The following is an 18,470-nucleotide window of genomic DNA, read 5'->3' on the forward strand; positions in this document are numbered from 1 at the left end:
TGCACCACAACGTGCCGCAGCGCCCTAAAAAGATTGCCTGTATATCATCATTCCGAAAAGATCGCAGGACCTACATACTGTCAAAGGAGTACCACCTACTCCTCTTGACCTCTCGGAAGTCCGTCCTATAATAATTTGAAAACGGCGAATAGAGGAGTCCGCTACTGCCTAGTTAATGCCGTTCCAAGATGGCCACTGTTTTGACGCAGACACGTGGGTGTTTACAAGTCTGCGTGACGGCGGTGAGTCAGCAATGCGCAGGCGTGGTGCGAAAACGTTGCGCAGCTTGTTTTCCAGAAGCGGGAAGAGCAAGGCAGAGAGAGCTGTGCAGGGGCGGCAGCGGGACTGCGTCACTCACCAAAGAGCTACTATCCTAGCCCAAGACTGCGTTCGTAGCCAGCGACTCGCGCGCTATTGCAGTGGCTCCGTCTCAGGCATCGGGCTGCAGCAGCCGTGCAGGCGACAGCGTTATTTACTCCTTAGTGCGTCACGAGCGCATCTTCTGCGTCATCACAGCACATCACTGTTAACTGTCATTGCAAACACTGAAGGGGACATTGGGCGCTGCCGAGGGAGGGGGCGCCTTGCACTGATGTTCCTTGCGAGCACTGCACTGAGGGTGGGCGTGTCTCACTGCACTGAGCGGGTTATACGTTGCAGGAATTGCAACAAGGGACTATTTCCCTGTGAGTTATATTTGGTTACTTGCATTCGATCGAGGGAGTGTTGATCGCTGTGCATTTATAAGCTTGGATCTGCTCGCTGCTAAAGGGGGTGTGTCTGAAGGCCCTGATACGGGTGCGCCAAACACGTGTTTTGGTGAGCTTCCTTGAGAGAAGTAGGGGAGGCTCACTGCTAGATAGCACACACAACGGTGGAAAGGCACTGCAAGGATAGTTTGGTGCAGTGTTAGAGATTGGGGATGCGCTACACGCACTGCATGGCAAAGGGCGTGGTCAAAGTACAACCTCTTAGAAAGTACGTTAGAAAGATACAGTGAGAAAGGGTTGCTAACGTGACAGCACACTCGTACTGCAAAGGAGAACAGCAAGCGTTGTGAGGGCGCACACACTGGGGTTGCTCAGAGTGGATAAGGAGCCGTCCCTTGACGCTTCAACTTGTTATGGTGGCTATTGAATAAAGGCACAACAGGCATTGCAGATTTAGGGCTTTGCTAGAGCATTGCGCGGGTGCTTCTTAGCGAATAGACGGCTGCAGGCCGTCGGTGTAGTGCAAGAGGGCGCCCACCAAGAGCTGAAGATTGCGGCCCTTGCCCTAGCGGGGCTCTGCCCTGTGCTGCCGCTGTCCGAATCTACTCTTCTCTCCTGCTCGCGGCAGCCACCCTGCACGATTGAACCGCTGAGTCTCTTCCCGCCCTTCCGGGCCCTTGCTGCTTTCGTGGGGCCCCGTGTCGAGCCTCTTACACCGCCCCGGGCCTCCAGCCCCGACTGGTGCATGGAGCTGTCAGCCATCGGAGAGCAGGTCTTCGCTGTGGAAAACATCCGCAAGAAGCGCATCAGGAAGGTGAGGAGAAAGCAGCGCTTAAGCATCCAGGACCCCCATCCTGTTTCAGAAACCCTACCATTCCCCCGCTTGGTATCTGAAGTCCACGTGGATCTCTGTCATCTAATTCCTCCTTGTGCATACTCCAATCTTTACATGGGCCTGCATCTCCCCAGGTGTTTTGCAGCCTGTGACTGTTGCCTGAAAAGCCCGTTAAAGGGACCTCCCCTTCACACCCCTATTGTACACCTGTAGAACATAGCCACACCTAATGTACATTGCCAGCTCCAGCCCCTACAACCTTGTTCTTCATGCCTGCTCAAATAGAGGAATTTACTCCCTTCCCATGCCACTCTTAACGTATCATTTCACCTTTGCCGTATTCTAGTCATGGCGTGACAACCTTCAAAGGATTCGCCAAGCCACCTCCTCTTCTTTGTCCCATTGGAGCATGGTTGTACAATCTATACATAACTCGTCCTTCATCAGGTACGAGCTCCACTAATTAGATCACTCGCACGTGATCCTGTCTCCCCAGACATTTTACACACTCTGGAGTGGTGTATTAACGCCAGGTGGAACAACAACCCAATATGTCAGTTCACCCTTTGAAAACGTCTTGACCCCGTATGACCCTTCCCCTTGCTTATCCCAGCCATCTTTAGAACACGTCCTGCTCTCCCAGGGAGGTTTTGGAAAAGTCTTAAACATTTGTTTTAAAAAGCATTTGCCTTAGGAAATGTCATTTGTTTGACTCGTGCGATCAATTCAGCGGACCCATCTGTATTTGTCACATGTACCAGAGAGTTCACAACACAGGTAACAATGTTAATAAAAGATATCTAGATTTGGTTTATTGTTGGGTGTGCTGTCCTGTGTGCATAACTTGAGGGGTTCACTGTTATTGATTCAACTGTGTATGGCTTCTTCAATTGGCTTGGCCAAAATGTTCTCTAGGTGTCAGATGGGATGATGATGTAATGTACTCTGTCCTCGAAGAAATCCTAGAAGGGTAATTTCAGGTTATATTAGGTCACACTTCCTAGAACGATTTGCTGCTGAGATGTAATAGTCCTATTGGGATTACTTTGTGGCTGTGCTGAAATAGCACCTCTCTAGGTGATGTAATAATTATTTAAGTTTAAAAAAAAAACATTGTAATGCAGAAATATCGGGCCACAAAATGCAGAATGTTAAAGGCATCGCAAACGAAGATTTGTTGAGAAGACAGGCAAGTAAAAAGATTAAGAGTAAGATTACGTATGTAAATATATCTTGAGAGTATGTAAATATTACATTACACAGTGGCGCTAGGTACTGTGTAGTTATGGTGCAGCTGCATTTTCTATTTTTATTTTTTTGTTTGCCCCCCATGAATTTAGATCCTGTGGATGGATTTGCACAAAATTTGGCATATCACGAGTTTAATCACCTACGGTCCGACATGCCAATTTTCGTGCAGGGAAATAAAGTTCAAGGTGGGGGTGTTTAAAATTAAAAAAAAAGGGGGGGGGGGGAGTAATTTCCCCAAGTTGGCTCCCACAGGAAACCTTGCTTATACCTACAGCCCAAACTGCTGAATGGAAAATTACGCCAGTTGGCACGAAAGTAAAACTTTACTGAAAAGCGAGCTTTGGTGTAAATCTGTTAAGTAGTTCTTGAGATATTAGAATTTAAAAAATTATTTAGCAGGCTTTAAAGGGTTAATACGTTTGTGTATACACCTGCTAAGAAATGTGATTAGCTTAATAAGGGCTGATATTTGTTTCAGCTATCTTGTCCTTGTGTAAAAATGTTTGCACATCCAAGGGCGGCCCTCACAGGTGCCTGACCCTATGGGAGGGTTAAGGGGTACTGAAAGGTGTGGAAACTGAGGGTCGGTCCCACACTAGGAAAAACACCAAGATTAGCTAGTGTCGCGAGTCACTTAAGATTCAAGAGTCGTGAGTGGCATTTAGGTGCCGGAATCAGCCACCATTTTGTGGTTAGCCCTCAAATCACTTCTGACTCAAGAGTTTAATGCTGTTTATTAAGAAAAGGAAAATAAAGCTTAACGAGTCTCTGACCACAAGCAAAGATCAAGCCCTTTCCCGGGCTCGCTCAAATGCTGTGCAATATAGGCTGAAACTCTTACTATGTATGGCCGGTTGTGCACAGCGGGGTTGACTAACGGTCGAGAGCTAGGCGCAGAACCTGGCCCTCGGCCCAACTTCTGGAGCACAAACCTTTAGTGGGCGGTGGCCTATCCGCACGGTTTGCCCTGTACCCAACCCCGTGGCATACAAAGGAGGTGAGAGGGTTGGCCAACTTCTGTGGCCTACTGCTGAAGTTCGTGTACAGCAGGGATTGGAAATTAGGTACTATATTTTTAAAAAAAAGTGAAGTTCGATGAAAAGACAGTTAAAAAGCTATTTATGGTTGTGGCTCAAACGTGATAGACCACTGAAATCTGCTAGTTACGGTTGCAAACGCGCACAGCACACGCTCAAAACTCTAGTTTGCAAACTGTGCAGTAACAGAGAGAGCTAAAAAGAAAATACCATCGCTTGTGGCGCATGTTCTTGTGTGTCTTATTTGGTAACTATAACCAGCGATTTTCAGTGGTTTGTTACATACGAGCTAGAAGCATAATCCAGTTTTTTAACTGGTATTTTTCAGTCACTTTATATACGAAGAAGTTTAAAACGAAATGGAGGGGCAGCGGCTCACCTCTGTAAATAAATATTATTCATATTTTATGAATCTATTTAAAACATGAGGGATTTTTAAAAACACTGAAGAAAACTGCAGTACTCCCCTTAAAGGAGAAAGTCGAAATACAAATAAATAAGCTTAGGGGAACATTTGATGGCATAAGAAAAGGAAACACAGCTCCGTAGGTAATGCAAGACTGCCATCTACAGGGGAAACCTACTCACAAATGTTTAATTATTTGAATTTAATTCCAAACATAAGAAGTACAAGAACTACTTCCTTATACCGTTCTTGATTAATGTTAAAGGACTTATTTGCATTGAAATAATCAGACAACCCTTCACTGGTTTTGTGGTTGGAATTAAAGTAGGCCTACAGGTTTGTCCTTTCACATCATCTGCGGTTTCCATCCTCATTTCTCGTTTTCCCCAGTCGAATCCCGGAGAATACATCCCATCCCACTTTTCATTGCATTGTATCGTTTTGTCCAGAAAAGACATAAACGCAACTTTGCTCCTGATCCTGAATGCATGTGCAATACCACTGGCTTTCTCCCACAATTTGAGGGTTTTCATGATGGAAAAGAAGTGTGCAAGAGGAGTATTCCTGCCACGAGGGCTTGATTAGTCGATCTTGCTTTTGTGGGAAGGATTGATGAAATGTTCAAGAGTTGTAGCAGCCATCGGACTGGAGCGGATTGCCTCGCCGGATTGGTCTTGGTTAAAGAAATGTACGAGAGGGCTACAGTCCCTCCCCTCCATTAATGCACTAGTTTGAACACCCATGACAAGTGTACCCGTACTCTAGCTCTTGCCCCCATCATCAGCGGATGGCCCAATAAAGGCATACATTCTAAGGAAGAAAGGTAGCCTCACACACAGCTGGATCTGAGAAATACTGGGTGGGGTAGTCAGATGGAGTGGGCCAAATGAGGAACGGGCCAAAGCAGCCCATTTAGGTTTCATCCTCATTCAAGAGACCACAGCCCACTTAATACCAGCTGTATACATTTGTGTTTATTTATAGCGTGCACTGACACTTGCCTTTTTAAACTTTATTTCTCTTTCTCCAGGGAAAAGTGGAGTATTTGGTGAAATGGAAAGGATGGCCACCAAAGTAAGCTTTATTAATTTCTTATCACCTTTTCCCATGCTTTAATAGTGCTAATAAGAGTACTTTTATATTATTAGAACAAAATTGTCATGTTTATTCACAGCCCAAAAAGGAACAAGTCCATCACTAAGAGGGGATAAGCGATCCAGAAAAGGTGCCCATGTTTTGTCTACAGACCCAAAGCAAATCTTTTATCTATGGCATGCACAAATAAGTCTTGAACTGAAACGTGCGAACGAAATAGAATATCGTGGAAAAGTAAATTACAATTCTAAAAACAAGAAAATCAAGATAGGCTAACTGAATTTTTGTTTTCTGAAAGATAACTCGGTTTCTCCTTAAAATATCAGTGCTAGGCATTCATGTAATCTAAATTTCCAGGTGAGTCTGGGTTCCAGAGCTTTACTTCCTTGTCTTAATATTCCCATCACCAAAAATAACGTGTATGTTCGCCTTTAACGGAATCTGTTTCGCAACTAATTGTCTTTTGCTGCACGAGTCCTTAAGAATGATATTACGAGACTGAACGGAACCACCTGCTTTGATCTTTTATTCTTCTGCATCTGAGCTTCACCTCATCTCACAGGAGCGCCAGCAGAGACTTTCGCTTCCTACCCACTGTGCTACATTTTTGCAGGCTTCTTGAAAAAGGAAACACATACTTATAATCCTAGTTCTCCAAAGTTGATATTTTCATTTAAGTAATACAAGTTAAAATAGTCCCATCCATGTGCTTGGTCCCAAAACACTTTTTAAATTTATATAAATCCTATACATGCTTTGGGTGTATATGTAAGCAGTTGTAGCCTATCTAAGGCACATTTTCCAGATTGTGTTTAATTCTCTTTTAAAATGATATGTTTAATTTAAAACGGTGCGCCTGATCTTCTCTGCATAAGTGTTAAAGAAAACCTGTAGGAAATAGTGGTGAATATTGAGGTGGATGGCCGAAAAACTAACAGTCGTTTAAGGGGATTGAAGCTTCCATATCTCCATATGTTTTGTATTGTGAGTTGCTTCAGAGCCTCAGTCATTTGTGATGGCTTTGTGGAATCCCACCTCACAGCTTTTAACCATTATGAAGTCTTAGTCAGGGAGCTGAGTGGGTTTATGACTAGATGAAGATTTCTAAGAGACAAAATTAGATTGCAAACATGTAGATTTTCCTTCTGCATTGCAGACTTTACATTAATAGTCATAAGCTCTAGAATAGCAAGAAAATCTCCATAACTCGCGTGAACAGGCTGGAGTAGGGGGTGTGGGGGGGGCGACTACACATGGAACACCAGGCAATACGTAACCAAATATTTTTTTAATGCTGCTTCGGCTACCACGATATTTGCTCAGGCAGAGTCAAGGCAGTAGTATATTGTCAAAGTGCAGAAAAGTCTGCATGAAGCTATTTTACAAATGGCCGCAAATTGGGGGGGGGGGGGGGGGCACCGGGAGCTGCTGTTCCTCCCTTTGGTCAAATAAGCCATTCGCTTGCCTGTAAACATTTGTTTGCTGATAGCGCAGCATTATGCGAGACACAATGCCCAAGGGAGCGTTGGTTCTTTATAAGTAGAGACCCTGTTGTGATTTCGCCATAATAAAATCGAAGGACTTTTCTAACAGCTGCCATGTAGCAATCTCTCTACTGGAGAGCTGTGATTCTTGAAAAAATAGAAGTCCGCATAGAAATGGTTAACAAGAAAATCTGAAACATTTTGAAAGAAACACAGTATGGGTTTGGAACACTGCAGTTCCCAGAGTAAGTAGAGGTTCGTTATCTCTTCTAAGTGGCTTTGTGTATTGGCTCAGATGGTAACGCTATTTTATTCAGAAACAAGGACGATGTCCATCAGTTTTCCATCATAAGGGCTGTAAAAAGGATATCCTGGGTTTTTCCTCTATGCCATTGTGGCTGCCAGGTATACATTTATGAAGTACTTGTACAAGCCTGTTTTAGCCACAGGCAGATTAAGACGACGCGGTCTCTTCCAGTCAAGCAATGGTAGAAACCCTCTGCTGAGACTATAGATGGAGTATCTTTTTCACTTGTAGGTGAATGCTGATCTATTTTTTGAAATCATCAAATGTTCATAATGTCCTCACTGTATGCATTCTGAAGACAAGGTGCAAAGTTCACTATTGTACGATTGGGACATTTTTGACTCCTAGAAACTGAACTGCCGTTATTGTCTTGAAATAAATAAGCCGACTTGAGAGCAACAGAGTTCTTGATCTTGTGCCTTCTTGATTTGGAGTATTGTTGGTTGTCAGGGATTGTAGGAAAGCCCTGAGGGCTAAATGTGCTGCCCTAAATTACAATAGGGTGATGTTATAAGTCCACCTATGTTCAATCTGGCTTCTTTCAGAACGAAATAAATGTGCAGAATCACAGAGCTCAAGTGTGATGATTTGGCATGAAGTTGGGTAATAGATTGGCTCGTGCTGATTGTTTCTGCTATAGGGATCTTGAAGCTCATAAGTGTCACAGATGTAACATAAGATACAGTGCAAACAAGGCTTACCTCAGCAGGTTAAAGTCCTCCCCATAATTATATGTTTGAAGTCCATTCATCCAATCATGGTGTGTAGTGCCTGAAAAAACATAAGCGACTCAACATTGGGGGCGTAAACGTTGGCTAGTATAACTGAATGGCCCGCCAATGTCTCGGTCACGAAGACGTACCTGCCATCCTCATCTAAAATGGAAGCTGTTGGATGGAACAGGAGATTCTTATGGATTAAAGTGCAGACACCCCTTGAATATGTGCTGTAGCAGAAGTAATAGCTGTTAGGACCCCATGTTGATTCAAACAAAATGAAATTTCCCAGAGGGGAGGTGGGTTTTCTGTAAAAAAAAAAAAAAAAAAGAGCGTGGCCAAGATGGTGGCGAGGTGAGCCTTGCTGTCTCTCTGCCGACTTTCAGCACCAGCCTGCAGCCTCCCGATGTACTGTCCTCGGGGGCGTCAGTTGCCGCCAGCGACCCTGCAGCTGAGGGGTGAAATCCAGCCAGCGCCGGAACTGACATCCAGCCGAGCCCTGGGGCTCCATGACGTAGGCGCGGCCTCCCTCCACTCTGTGGCCGCGCCGCGAAAGAGACTCACTCAAACATGCCGCTGCCTTCGCCTGTGGCAGATGGTGCCTCATGACTGCTCAACCAGGGGCAGCTGCTGGACGCTGGAGGAGTGGAATCTGGCCAGAGCCGCAGTGGACGTCCAGCCGATCGCGCCGAGCCTCAGGGCCCCCACAGCGGTGGCGCGGCCTGCCTCCATGCTGTAGCCGCACTGCGGAGAAGACTCACTCCTGCACACCGCCTCCTCCAGTGGAGGATAGAGCCTGACGACCGCTCAGCTCTGCGTGCCCCCCCCCCCCCCCCTTGAGATTTGTTACAGGAGTTGGTGGGGGCGGACCTGGGGGCAGGAGGGGATGCCCCAGCGGCTTCGAGGCCTACAACCTGACGGCGTCCTGGGCTGCCTCCCCAGCCCAGGGTGACCATACAGGGCTTCAGGACGGGCGACTTCCTGCCGCCGCGGGCTGCTTGACTCCTGGACTTGGAGTGATGGCGCTTGCCTAGCACCTGGGGCGCTCCTATGCCTGGCAGAGAGGAACGTGCCACCATGGCTGGCATCCCCTAGAGGTGGGCTACACCTGGCACGCTGATGTCCAGCTCCTGCCGACTGAATTGGAGGCGGTAGCGGCCGCCCGACCTGGGGTGGACCAAACAGAGAGCCCTGGTGAACAGGCCCGGCACTGTCCCCTAACTGGCCTTCAGAGGAGGAAGCTTCCTGAAGTAGGCCGCACCTGGCTGGGGAAGTGCAGCAAGCTTCTGAGACAGACAACAGCTGGCCCTGTGTGGGAGACAGAAGTTCCCGGGATATCGTGGCCCCTGCCTAGGGGTCTGAAGGACGTCGCCGGGCTTCATCCATCGATGTGGCTGGCCCTTCCTGGTGTGGGTGACTTGCGGCCTGAGAAGGGTACGGCCTGGGGGTGTGCGGAGTGAGTGCCTGCTGTGAGACGACTGGGACGGGCGGGGTGCGCTCGACGTTCTGGCTGCCGCACCCCGGGCCCTGCATGTGGTGGAAGCTGGACTGGGCTTCGAGTTGCTATTGAAGTTGGCCCCGGGCTGACCCGCGCGATCTTGTTTCGACCATCATTCGACTCACGCCAGGGATGTCCTCCACCCGATCCAGGAGAGATAAGACTCAGAAGGACGCCAAGCCTGAACTCCCAGTGAAGGACCTCTTTTCGCGCACACAGCGGCCCTCTCAAGATGGCCCATTCATCCCAAGTACCGGCGGCCATCCGCTGTCTCGAGATAACCCAGGATGAACCGGTGATCCGGGCCTTCATTGAGTCCCTTTTTACGACATTCCGGGAGGCTCTACAAACCATGAAGCGCGATCTCCCCTCCGAGATAAAGGACATCCGCAGGGACGTCGACAGCATTGGGGAACGCATTGCGTCGTTGGAGGATAGAGGTGATGACAGGGACACTGAACTCTCCTCGCTTCAGCAAGAGGTCATTCGCATACACGAGCAGCAGGTCGACCTCCAAGCGCATTTGGAGAATCTCAAACCGCTCTCTGAGGCACAACATAAGGATTCATGGGGTGGCCACGAATTCGGAGGCAGGGGACATCTTCGCCTATGTGCAGGGGCTCTTCAACCACTTGCTGGGGAATCTATCCACCTCCGAAATTAAAATTGACAGGGCCCATCGCAAGATTGTTTGTAAGGCCAGGGCCATGCACCTGATCGTTTTTATCAGGATCAACGTCCCACCCTCTACCAAGACCTAGCGGCGACTACCTTGCAGAAACGTAGGCTCTTCCGTCCCATAACGGCTCATCTCCGCCAAGAGAAAGGAATTAATCGGGGCTTGAGCCTAGTGGCTGGCGTTTCACCATCGGTCTTGCAGAAACAGCAATGCCGCAGACGCCCTAAACGGCCAGACCCTGCCGAAATCGCGATGAGCCAGAAGGCAGCCTTGGAGTCACTCCCTGAGGAACTGGTGAAAACCCACCCTTCATGACAGTAGAGGAGGCTGCCTGTTCTTTATATTTTGAGGCGGTAACCTTGGCCACTCCATGGACCCCTAACCAAACTCTTTCTGTTCATCCTGGGATGACTGACTTTCTTGTTCCAAACATGATGTTGTAGTTTTGATTCTTGTTGGGGTTGTTGTTTCCTTTTTTGGGGGGCCCTCGTCCACTGTTTTTGTAATATTGGCAGTGATGGGCCTCCTTTGCTTACTATTCATCCCTGCTTGCTAGACCCTGGGACTCTGAGATACAACTGGACTCTTGCCCATTAGATGACTCCCCCCTACACTTCGTATTCTTACCCTGAATGTGCGGAGACTTAACAATCCCATTAAGCGGAGGTCAATCTTATCTTATCTAGAACTCTCGGGGCGGACATCTGCATTCTTCAGGAGACATACCTGTTGGCCAGGGTCTTTCACCGCCATAAATCTCGTCTCTTCCCCACTCAGCTTTTTTCCTCTAGCGCCACCAAAACGGCAGGGGTGGCCATCCTGGTCTCCCGCTCCTTCCAGGGAAAGGTTCTTCAGAGGGAGGCCAAAATTAGAGGGAGACTTCCCACATACCAGTTCAACATTGGGGCGTTGACATTCACGATAGGGTCTATCTACGCCCCTAACGAGGGGCAAGAACAGTTCTTGCATGAAGCACTGACTGAAGCCACAGCGACGGTAGAGCGTAGAATTTTGCGGTGTTTCACAACTCCGACAGATCGTCGCAGCGCTCTGGCCAGACGGGCGCACTCTCCCAGAGGGTACTAGATCGCTTGAGGACCTGGGGATAGTGGATCTTTGGCATACTACGCACCCTAATAACCGCAAATACTCATTTTATTTCAGTGTCCACAAGACCTGTGCCCGCCTAGACTATTTTCTGGGCACGGAGGTGCTCCGAACCCTGCTGGCAGAGTCGAAGATCTTAACCGCTACTCTCTGATCACGAACCTGAGATGATAACCCTCACGCTTCCTCCACTACAGCGACCCTCCCCCCCGCCACTTGCGCGACACCCTCTTATACCATGCAGACGTTGTCCAACAGATACAACGCGCGATAGACTACTTTATGACCCATAATGACAACAATGACACCCCACTTTCTACATGCTGGGCAGCGCTTAAGGCAGTCTTAAGGGGAGAGATCATTGCTATTGCAACGGCAGATAATGCTGACTGTAAGAGGGACAAACTTACACAACGAACTAAGGAGCTGGAACAGATGCTCCAGCGCACCGGGGCGCCTAGGATCTGGAGGCAGCTGCGCGCTGTACGGGCCCAACTTGCGGCCATTGATAATGATCAGGCGGAATACGCTGCAACAGGCTTTTTACACGCGGGGCGGCGACCGTTTACTCGCTAAGAAATTGCGCACGGTTCGGCAACGTCAAGGGGTCCAGGAACTACGCAATGGTGCGGACGAGCGGTAATGACTGATGCGGGCATTGCGAATGTCTTCCGCGACTTCTATGCTCAACTGTATGCGCCGCAAACATTAGATAGCTCGCTTAGCGAGACGTGTATATAGCTCCAGCACAACTTCCTTCACTCACGCAACCTCAGGCTGACCACTTGAGAGGGAGATTTGCGTGGAAGAGGTCACGCCTCAAGCTGGCAAAATCGCCCGGACCGGATGGCTACACAGCTGTGTTTTATAAAAATCTTCTGCCTGACAATAGCTCCCCTTTTGACACGCCTCTTTAATTCCTTTGCGATCACTGGGGCAATACAGGAGGACATGTTGGAAGCGGCCATCGCGGTCATCCCGAAGGCCGGGAAGGACAAGACCAGCTGTGGGGCCTATCGCCCCATCTCGCTCCTCAACATTGACCTTAAACTTTTTACAGGGATCTTGGCTGCCCGACTGGCACCCCGCATGCCGGGACTCATTGACCCAGACCAGGCGGAGTTCATCCCTCAACGCCAGACGAGTGATAACATTAAATGTGTACTTCACATGATTGAGAAGGCCTCTCGTGTCCCCGGGGAATTCATGCTCCTTACCATAGACGCGGAGAAGGCCTTTGATTGGGTCCATTGGCCATTTTTAGAACAAGTGCTGATCCACGTGGGTTTAGGGGAGAGATTTCGTACTTTAATTTTCAGCTGCTATCAACACCCTACGGCCTCGGTCCGAGTTAATGGACATACCTCGTCCCGCCTACCTATCTCCAGGGGGACCCGCCAACGATGTCCTCTCTCTCCCCCCTGCTTTTCGCGCTATATATGGAGCCCTTTGCCCAATGTGTTCGCACAGCTCTTGTATTACTGGGATTAAATTCGGGGAGGACGTCCACACCATTATCCTCTAGGCTGATGACGTCCTGGTGTCTCTCTCTGATCTCTCTCGAGCTTTGGGTGTTTTCATGGTGGAACTGGATCGCTTTGCTCGGGTGACTGGCTTCAAAGTTAATGTTGAAAAATCAGTTGCGCTTAACCTCTCCATGCCACCCTCTACCCAGGCGCGCCTACACGCCGCTCACCCTCTTCAATGGGCGAACGGACTTGTCCCCTACCTTGGCATTCGGCTGGCGCCCACACTGCCAGAGATAGCCGCCACCAACTACGCTAAACTGCTGACACAGATCCGAGCGTATCTGCGGCGGTGGAAGAACTTCCCGATTTCCTGGCTGGGGAGAGTGGCTGCTTTAAAAATGACTATCCTACCCCAAATACTATACATCTTCCAGACTCTTCCTTTACGACCACCCGGCGGGTGGATCAAGCAGTTTCATTCGGAGCTGTCACAATTCATCTGGCGGAGCCACCGCCCCGCATGCAGGGAGCAATTGTGAGGCTGCCTCCAAGGAGGGCGGACTAGGGCTCCTGGATCTCTGACTCTACTTTCAAGCAACACAACTCAGACACTTAGTAGAAAGGAGCAGACTCGAATCGGAGAAACACGGATTGTTTCAAGACCAGGGGGTGGCAGCCACGACTCTGCAGAGAATTACCTTCCTGCGCAGGGCCGACAATCCTGCCAATCTTTATGCTTCCCATAGAACTAGGACGATTCTTGATGCCTGGGATCAGACCTGTCAAATACAACCTGACTTCTTTCCAGTCTCCCCTCACTCCGGTCTTAGATAACCCTTAATTCCAACTGGGGATGGGTGAGACCTCCTTCGTTAGCCGGCGCCCTACAGGTTGCCTGTCTCTGGGACAATTTGTTTGATCTTGATGGGATTCTCCCTTTTACTCAGGTCCGGTTGCACTATGGGATTCCAGAGTCGGAGCGATTCCACTATCTCCAGCTCCTACACTGGTCTCTCCATCCACTTGTAAAACCACATGCATAGCGTTTCCTTGCGTCATCTGAAAAGTGGTTGCTAACGCACTCATCCGACAAAAAGCTCTTTTCAGATATGTGTGTAGGATGCTGCTAGCTGGCCATACACATGCTTATAACGCAGGGCGCATGCGCTGGGAGCGCGATCGGGCCCTCAGCCACAAAGAATGGAAGGGATATATTACAGAGCACGACATTCAGCAAGAAATATGGGACTGACGGAGACTCTGACTAAGGTAACCACATACTGGTACTACACACCTGAATGCCTCCACTCGATAGACCCCCGACAAAGTGCTGACTGCTGGCGGGGTTGTGGACAACGGGGCACACTGGAGCATCCTATAAATAACAAGATTAGGGAGTGTAGAGGTAAAGCCCTCCACGGGCATTGGAGGTGGATACGTCCTCCACACAGAATCAGTTACAAAACATAAAGATCCACCTCTGGGGGGGGGGGGGATAAAGACCTGAGTTCAGATAACTAAGGTGGTGGTGTGTGTGTGTATCCCACTATGGTTGGACACACACTGTTTGTTTAAATACCCCTCACACACCAGAATTGCCCTTGGTGTCCTGCTTCATCATGGGGGTCTTCCCGCCTCGCTACGGGGCGTGCTACGACCTGCGACTACGTGGGAGCACTGATGATATAGTGCTATGTGTGATACTGGTACTGTTAAAAGAAAGTGGTGCGGAGATGTCCTGCGTAATGTGAGGTTACTCCTAGTATGTCAACATGTTTCGATGCAGCAAGGCATCTTCATCAGGACAAGAACCAGATCCCTCCTGTATAGATAACGTGTACTTATTTTAATGACTATAAAAATAAGTGAGAATGCAACTAATAAAGCATTAGTATACGATACCTAATGGTATGCTTGTATGTCTGAAAAGAAAGAGAAAAGTGGTCGCTTAGTGTCCCAGGAAACAATACGTGGTACCTGCAAAAATAAGCGGTGCGCCACAAAGTGACATTACGTGAAATCTAACTTTGCAAGAAAGAGGTGCGGTGACCTGTAAGGAAAAAGAACAATACGAGACACTACAAACAGAGAACAGAAAACACACACTATGGATTGGTGAGCAATTCTATATTGAGAGAAAGACAACGTGGTGTAAGTCTGATCACTTTTCTCTTTCTTTTCAGACATACAAGCATACCATTAGGTATCGTATACTAATGCTTTATTAGTTGCATTCTCACTTATTTTTATACTCATTAAAATAAGTACACGTTATCTATACAGGAGGGATCTTGTTCTTGTCCTGATGAAGATGCCTTACTGCATCGAAACATGTCGACATACTAGGAGTAACCTCACATTACGCAGGACATCTCCGCACCACTTTTTTTTAACAGTACCAGCCTCCCATGACCTATTAAAGTTTTACGTCTAAAGAGGCCAGGTCCTTTTTAATACACTTAACCTACATTCACTTCAGACCCTCCCTTTGCATCACACACAGCACTATATCATCAGTGCTCCCGCGTAGTCGCAGGTCGTAGCACGCCCCGTCCCGCAGCGGGGCGGGAAGACCCCTATGATGAAGCATGACACCAAGGGCAATTCTGGTGTGTGAGGGGTATTTAAACAAACACAGTGGGTGTCTAACCATAGTGGGATACATACACACCACCACCTTAGTTATCTGAACCCAGGTCTTTATTCCCCCTCCCTCCGCCCCTCTCTTCCCCTAGAGGTGGATCTTTGTTTTGTAACTCACACTGGAGCATCACCTGTGGGACTGAGAGCAGCTGCATGCCTACTAGGCACAGGTCGTTGACGAAATAGATAAACACTTCGATACTCTGCTTTCACGCTTCCCAAGCTACATCCTCTTGGGCCTCCCCAACCCTCTCACATATCCTCTTCGCTTACAGCGAGGTCGCCGGATGGTGGTTGCGCTGGGCTCGGCTACGCAAAACATTCTGTTCCACTGGCGGACTACACGTACTCCCACATTCACTGGCTGGCTACGTCGTCTCTGGCAGGTCCTAGGGATGCGAAAGATCACTCTTACATTGGCAGGGAAGAGCTCCACCTTCGTGGATCTCTGGCAGCCATTTCTAACCCACCTTGGCTCAGAGTTTAGAGAGCTTACCTGCCCCGAGATATCTCTGTTTGCTGCGTTTATCAACACCGCCTGAAGGGGAATCTCAGGGAGCTCAGCGGACTGAGGAGCAGTAAGCCTATCTTGATTTGGTATCTTAGTTGGGGGTCGGGGTCGATGGAGAGGGTAGGGTAAGTTTTCTTTTTTGGCCATTTGCAGTAGTAAAACAGCTGGTTTCCTCCATAAACTTCAATGTACTGTTGCTTGACTTGACTAGCGCTGGTAAACCTATGCGAAGCTTACTGTTGACCTTTGTTACGAAATGCAAATAAGATTTGAACCATTTAAAAAAAAAAAAAAAGAAAAATGCTGTAAAACCTGCTTGCCCTTTTGTGGATTTGTTAGGCCTCTGATGTTCCACGACAGGAACATGAAATGGACTGGCTGCGGTGTGGGGGAGTGCGATGGCTCCATTGAAAGGTGTGCGGATTTCTGCGCTGCAGTATGTGTATATGGTGGGATCAACGATTGACAATTGCAGAGAAACAACAAATAGGAACTTGATCAACTCCACTCCAACCACCCACACTAGGTAGTAACTAGCCCAGTGAATCCCTAACCAAAGATTCTCATAAATTCAAAAAACATGTACAATCATCATAATAGTGTATGCCAATGGGTGGTGGCAACGCTGCGGCAGGTGACCCAGCCCGCGGGTGGATCATTAAAGCAATAAGTGGAAAAGGGCATTGTCAAGTGTGTGAGTTTCGGACCTAAAAAAAACAAGCATTTGGCATAGCCAATAGGTCTCGCCTTTGAGACCTTATAAGTGTTTAGCCATGCAACAGTTGCATAACTAAATACTTATAAGGTTCCAAAGCGAGACCTATTGTCTATGCAAAGCGGCCGCGAAAGTGAAAGTGATCGCTATCGTGATCACGATCAAACATTACGTTCGAAAGTGAAAGTAATCACGGTAAAGCGCGGCGCGCGCCCGCGCACATGCACTGTAGCTCTAGGTTGGCCTGGTAGCACTTTTTGGAGCCCTCTCAATAAGTCTCGCCAGACCAGCGCAGGCGCTGGGTCAGGCGAGACCTAAAAAGAGGGGGGGGGTAATATCGTGGCAGAAAACAGAGAATTGGATCATCGTATGAGACACAGCAGGATAAGTCAGCGGAGCACAATGATCACCCCGTGGGGAAGAGATCTGCACTGACACACTCTGTGTTTATCAGGGAGGGATCTTTCAGGGTAGATCGCAGCAGGAGTGTACAGTCCCACGGGCAGTGCTTGCAGAAGTCCTGGGCCACTGCTGGGTGTTGAAAAAGTGTGCCTTTCAGTCCATACCAACCCAGACGTGTTCTGTGTAGAGCATGCCATAGCGGAGCCCTAGCCTGCAAATGTTTTTTTTTTTTGGCGGGCCTCCTGTACCGCCGTGGTGAAATCGAGGAATAAACAGATTGTGGAGCCCTGCCATTGTAGCGGGCCAATCTCAAGGCAACGTCACGATCCCGGAGATTGAGCATTCTGGCAAGTATCGGTTGGGGGGGGGGGGGGGGGGTGAGGCGGGGGGGGGGGGGGGGGAGGCGGGGTTGAGCGGGGCGTTGGCCCAGTGAAAGGTGAGCATGCTACACAACAAAGGTGGACGTAATGTTCCGCCTGCCCAGCAAGTCCGCTAGCGGCCTTTCTATAAACAGATATAGGATCTGGTGTTAGTGGACTCTGCCACCCCCAGAATGCACAGGTTGTTTTGTCGACCTTGTGCATCCAGGTCCTCATTCTTCATGCTCACTGACTTCAGCAAGCGTCCCAGCCGCTCCAAGTGCTTTCTAGTCTGTTATGCCCCATCCTCAAGCTCGAAATCCGTTCCTCTGCGGTGACTAGCCTAGCATTGGGTAGGTCAGCTGCGCACCCATGTTATCGAGGTGCCCGACTAAGGCATCAAATCTGTTGTCGACGGCTCAGATGCAAGCCCTGAGTTCTGCCATGATGTCGTCTGTGCCAGGCAATTGTTTGGGTCCTTTCTTGACCCACACACACACAGCCCCCCTGCTCTGCCATGGGCACTGGCTTCACAGTGTCTTAAGTCTCCGCTGTTTAGGATCTCCACGTACCATGTCTGATGGGGCTAGCATTGGGGAGCACTCTTTTACTGCATGTCCGTAGTTCTGGTAGCCTGTTCCTCTCAGCCACGGCATGATCGGGTACTCCAGGGCTCAGGAATGTAGCACAGCGTTGTTAGCGGCAGGCAGACTTGCAGCGAGGGAGTCTTAAGAGGTGAGTGATTAGAAGAGTGCAGGAGCAAACCTGCATCGTCACCAGATGTCCTGGGCGTCCCAGCATGAGCAGCGGGCTAGGAGCCAGCCGGGCATAGGGTCAGTAAGTGCGTTGCTGTGTTGTGACACCCACATAGTCCGACCCCAGGCCTATATAGAGGCAGTCTCTGGGATGGGGTGGTGCAGGTCAGGGAGGGGCCGCTCCCTAAGGTGCCATGGTCAGAGAGACAGGAGGGTAGCGACGCGCTATGGTGAATATCTCTGGCTTACCCCAGGAGGCAGAGATAGTGTGATCTTTCCGGCTTTGTAGCCCTCGCCAGCGATGTAGGGTATGGAGGTGGCAGCCGGGACATAGGCCACCACGCTAGGCCATGTATCAGCCAGGAGGACTGTGCAATGTTGGGGGCCCCCACCACGGTGAGGAGTTTGCCCACCCTTTCTTGCCGTCCACGCTCTCGCCAGGTACTGATGGAGCTCCCAGTCGGTGGCGCGTGGTCGTGGAGCCCAGCCGG

General features: G+C 49.2%; 1 protein-coding gene across 1 annotated transcript in view; it reads left to right on the forward strand.

The window, feature by feature from the left end:
* Positions 1-279: 279 nt before the first annotated feature.
* CBX7 (chromobox 7) overlaps positions 280-18,470 on the forward strand; it is a 70,612-nt gene continuing 52,421 nt past the window's right edge. The window contains exons 1-2 of the mRNA XM_085601276.1: positions 280-1,524; positions 5,270-5,313. Coding sequence (XP_085457402.1) covers positions 1,456-1,524; positions 5,270-5,313 — 113 coding nt within the window. The 5' untranslated portion in view covers positions 280-1,455. The remainder of the gene's footprint in view (positions 1,525-5,269; positions 5,314-18,470) is intronic.

The sequence above is a fragment of the Triturus cristatus genome, chromosome 4_2 (genome assembly GCF_964204655.1).
Source record: "Triturus cristatus chromosome 4_2, aTriCri1.1, whole genome shotgun sequence".
Lineage (NCBI taxonomy): Eukaryota > Metazoa > Chordata > Amphibia > Caudata > Salamandridae > Triturus > Triturus cristatus.